The sequence below is a fragment of the Myotis lucifugus genome, unplaced genomic scaffold (assembly GCF_000147115.1).
Source record: "Myotis lucifugus unplaced genomic scaffold, Myoluc2.0 scaffold_155, whole genome shotgun sequence".
Taxonomy (NCBI): Eukaryota; Metazoa; Chordata; class Mammalia; order Chiroptera; family Vespertilionidae; genus Myotis; species Myotis lucifugus.
Window position 1 is genome coordinate 3,100,647 of NW_005871203.1, and position 3,955 is coordinate 3,104,601.

Genomic DNA, 3,955 nt, shown 5'->3' on the forward strand with positions numbered 1-3,955 from the left:
CTGGTGCTCACTGGACTTTCCAGGGCCGAGAAAGAGGCCTACTAACTTCCTCCAACGTTTTAGCCTTTGGGGTCCAACAACATGCTCCAGGGATATTTAGCTGTCCCTATATCTAATGCTCTGGTTGATCCAACCGCTTCTCACATAGAATCAGAGCTGGAGTAAACAATGTTGGTGGGTAAGCCGTTCTGGGTGGTGTAATGCTCTGATTCACAGCAGATTAATTCTAAACAGCCTTTCCTTAATCTAAGACTTTTTTCTCTTGTCTTTTTTTTTTTTTAACTTTACCTTCAGCACCTAGAAGAGATTGGCACTCAATAAATATTTGTGGAATGAATGAATTTTGTTGAAAAACTATGAGAGTGTTAAGGAATACCCAATGAGGTTTCCAACACCCCGAATCACCCCTCCCCACCACAGAGGGCACATGTGGTTGTGCCTACTGCTTATCAGTGCAGGAAAGACTGCCCGGAAGTGGTGGTTCCAGCTGATCCAAGTCTGTCTTCCGGCCACGTTCGCCACTAGAGCTCCTAGAGGTCCACCCGTGGGCTCGTGAACCATCACTGCTGCACGGAGACCCTTCCTAAGGAAGTAATTAGCAGATTGAGACTGCAGGGGATGGGGGGGGGGGGGGACTTTTGGGAAACTTCTCAGATTACAGTCATTATAACAGTTCTGCCAAAGGTGGTTTCATGATTAATGACTGCCTGAGGTTACTATCCTCAAACGATTAAGCCCTTGGAAAATGTCCAGGCAGGATCATTAATACTCCTGTACAGACCCTCATTTCCCCTGAATGTCTGCAAGTCTGAGGTTTCGTTTGAGCTGCTTCCGGCTTTGTTCATTTTAAGGATAACACTGGAGAAGTTGGGGAGAGGATACGAACCCCATGGAGAACCCATGCCCAGCTGCTAACCTGTGGCTGGATCGCTTGCTCCTTGGCACCCGCCACCCCGCCCCCTCGCTTCCCCCAAATCCATTCAAACAAGGTTCCCTCCTGCCACCTGCCGGCCCACTAGGGTCTGCGCCACAGACTCGATACCGCTGCGCGCAGCTCGCGGGGAGGCGCCCCCGCCTCCTTACTGCACATGCCCGGCAGAAGTCCGGGCGCGCAACTTTGCAGAACCTCTCCACCAGTCTCTCCTCGCCTCAGTCTCCTCTCTCCTCTCCCAGGGAGAGGATCTGCGGAGGCACCTCCCCGAATCTTAGACTGCAGAGTCTGAGACTTCGAGAGAGGAGCCTAGGAGGAGACAGACTAACCCCCATCCCTTCCTTTTGCTCAGAGGCAAGCAGAGGCGCGGAGCTTTAGAAAGTTGAGTGGTCAGAGCGGTAGGTGCTCCCTTTTTGCTCCTACACCGAGGTGGGGCTGGGACCTCCAGACCCAGGTTCTCACCTCGTAAGGTGCACCTTTTTCGGCTCTAGCAGCCAATGCGCACCGGAGCCGCTCTCTGCAGAGACAGAGAGCGGGCCAGCTTCTTGGTGTGCGCTTAAGAGAATGGATCGCAGGTCCCGGGCTCACTGGCGCCGAGCTCGCCACAATTACAACGATCTGTGCCCACCCATTGGCCGCCGAGCAGCCACTGCGCTCCTCTGGCTCTCCTGCTCCATCGCGCTCCTCCGCGCCCTCGCCACCTCCAACACCCGCGCCCAACAGCGCGCGGCTGCCCGCCGAAGCTTCCTTAACGCCCACCACCGCTCCGCCGCTCAGGTGATCCCCGAGCCCCCAAATTCCGACTCGGATCAGGAGGAGGCAGACCAGGACCTGTCCCGCCCCGAGTGCCCTGACTACGAGGAAGAGTTCGACTACGAATCTGAGACCGAGTCTGAATCTGATATTGAGTCTGACATCGACTTCGACACCGAGACCGAGACCGCCCCCACCACAGAGCCCGAGACCGAGCCCGAGGACGAGCGCGGCCCCGCGGCGCTCAGGCAGAGAGCTTTCGGCCAGTCCCTCACCCAGCGCCTCCAAGCTCTGCGGGTGCGCAGCCCCGACGCCTCCCCGACTCGCTCCCAGCCCCGCAGCCAGCAGCCCCGTAGCTCCAGAGAGGGGGAGGAGCCTCGGCCCGGGCCCCGGGACCGGGATCTGAGGGACCCCGAAGAGTCTGAGAAGCCCAAGGAGAAGCAGCAGGGAGGCGGCTGCAAGCCCAGGAAGCCCACCCGCCGCGACCCATCCCCGGAGTCCCCTTCCAGAAGGGGACCCATCCCCATCCGGCGTTTCTAATGGAGGACACGGTCCAGATTCTCCTTGTTTTCTTTGATTCAGGTAGGTTGCCCACCGGGGAACTGGGGAGCCTGGGGTGGGTGTGGGAGCAGCGGGAAGAAGAGAGGGAGAAGGAAATGCAGGTTGGAAAGGCAGGTTAGGAGGAAGGCGGGAAGATAGCGGGCTCAGCTAGCCAGCTGGGGAAGTGGGAGGCCAGAAGGGCTGGAAAGGGCTCCCTAAGGCGCTCAGGTGGCCAAAGGCTTGTTAGAAGGCGGGTGCTCCTCACACCCCACTGGAGACAGCCTGAGGTCTCCGAGAGCTGGGAAGGGCTCCCCAAATCTCCCCAAGGCGCCGGAGGGCGCCCGGATGGCCAAAGGCTTGTTAGACGGTGGGTGTACCCCGCTGGAGACAGCCTGAGGTCTCCGAGAGCTGGGAAGGGCTCCCCGAATCTCCCCAAGGCGCCGCAGGGCGCCCGGATGGCCAAAGGCTTGTTAAACAGCGGGCGCACCTCGCGCCCCGCTGGAGACAACCTGAAGTCTCCAGGACGCACGACTGAATCCCCGGTGCGCCCCAGATTTCTAACTGCACACCCTACAGGCACGGGTAAGTGACTTGTTTTCTGCGCTTTTTTCCCTCCTAGAAAGACTAATCTCAAACCAGTAGGCTTTAGCGGGCGCCGGAGATGTGGTTCCGAGGTGCGCGGGCCAACTTTCACAAAGCCGGAGCAGCCGCGCGGTAGCGACAGTGTTGCAATGTGCGAAAAGTAATCAGCCCGCGATTGGGTGAGAAGTCCCGGAGACAGCCGGCTGCGGGCAAGGCGCGCCGCCGCGCTTAAGACACTCAGGGCCAGGAGCCCAAGTCCCGGCGCTGCCAATTTGGATCCTCAGGATTCTTGGTGCCAGTGCCCTGCGAGGCTGTTCGCCAGTCCTGGCCGCACCACTCATCTCTGGCCGCTCGCCGGGTGGGAGCCCGCCGCAAAGAGCGTTCGCACCTGCCCGGGCGCCCTAGAGCAGACTTCTCAGAGCGGGAGGCGGTCCCCCGCGCCCAATACCGGTACTTGGAGGTCAGGCAGAGAAGGTAGAGGCGTCTCGGGGGGGTGCCTCTACAGGCTACCGGGGTTGGTGGTGCGGGCTTGGTCACGTCGGGGTATCGCCAACCCTTTGGCGCAGCTGTTCCGGAGGCGGAGCCGGGTGCAGCCTGTCTGGAGAGGTCCTGGGCTGTTGCGCAAGGCTCTGGAGGTGAAAGAGAGGGCTGAGACCCGCGAGGTGTTCGCCTGCGGAAAGGTAAAGCGGACAAGAAACGGGCTGGGACAGGGGTTCACACTGATCATCAGGATACTCGACAAAGAGTCCCCAAAGAGCGCGGCACCCGCCGAGCTGGGGAAAGGTTTTTAGATCCGAGGCAAGTCTCTGGGCGATTGGCCCAGAGGGGGAAGGGGCCGGCGGCTTCGGCAGCCTCGGGGAGGGGATGCGGCGCACACCGGCCATTTTCAGCTCGGTGGGGCCAAGTTTGGAATCTAACCTGGAGTTAAAGTGCCCTGATGTCAGAGCACAAAACTGGCCGCAGTCTGGTAACACATCGTCGGTGCGGTAACACATTCCTCGCCAATCCTGGGGGGAAAGACCGATAAGTGAAATGTATTTACAAAACCTCTCGCGACTTGGAAACCGATCTTTTCTTCGTGCGCGCGCGTCTCGTTTTTAGGTGCCGGTTTGGACTGTAATGATGGGAATGATTTGGGGGAAAGGTGAA

General features: G+C 59.2%; 1 protein-coding gene across 1 annotated transcript; it reads left to right on the plus strand.

Moving 5' to 3' along the window:
• Window positions 1-1,251: 1,251 nt before the first annotated feature.
• Window positions 1,252-2,224, plus strand: LOC102433989 (neuroendocrine secretory protein 55-like). Its single transcript, XM_006095453.3, has one exon. It carries the CDS (start codon window positions 1,496-1,498, stop codon window positions 2,222-2,224), a length of 729 nt encoding a protein of 242 aa, XP_006095515.1. The 5' UTR covers window positions 1,252-1,495.
• The last annotated feature ends 1,731 nt before the right edge of the window (window positions 2,225-3,955 follow it).

Coding starts and splice junctions, on each gene's coding strand:
- LOC102433989 (XM_006095453.3), top strand. CDS start 1,496: ATGGATCGCAGGTCCCGGGCTCACTGGCGCCGAGCTCGCCACAATTAC.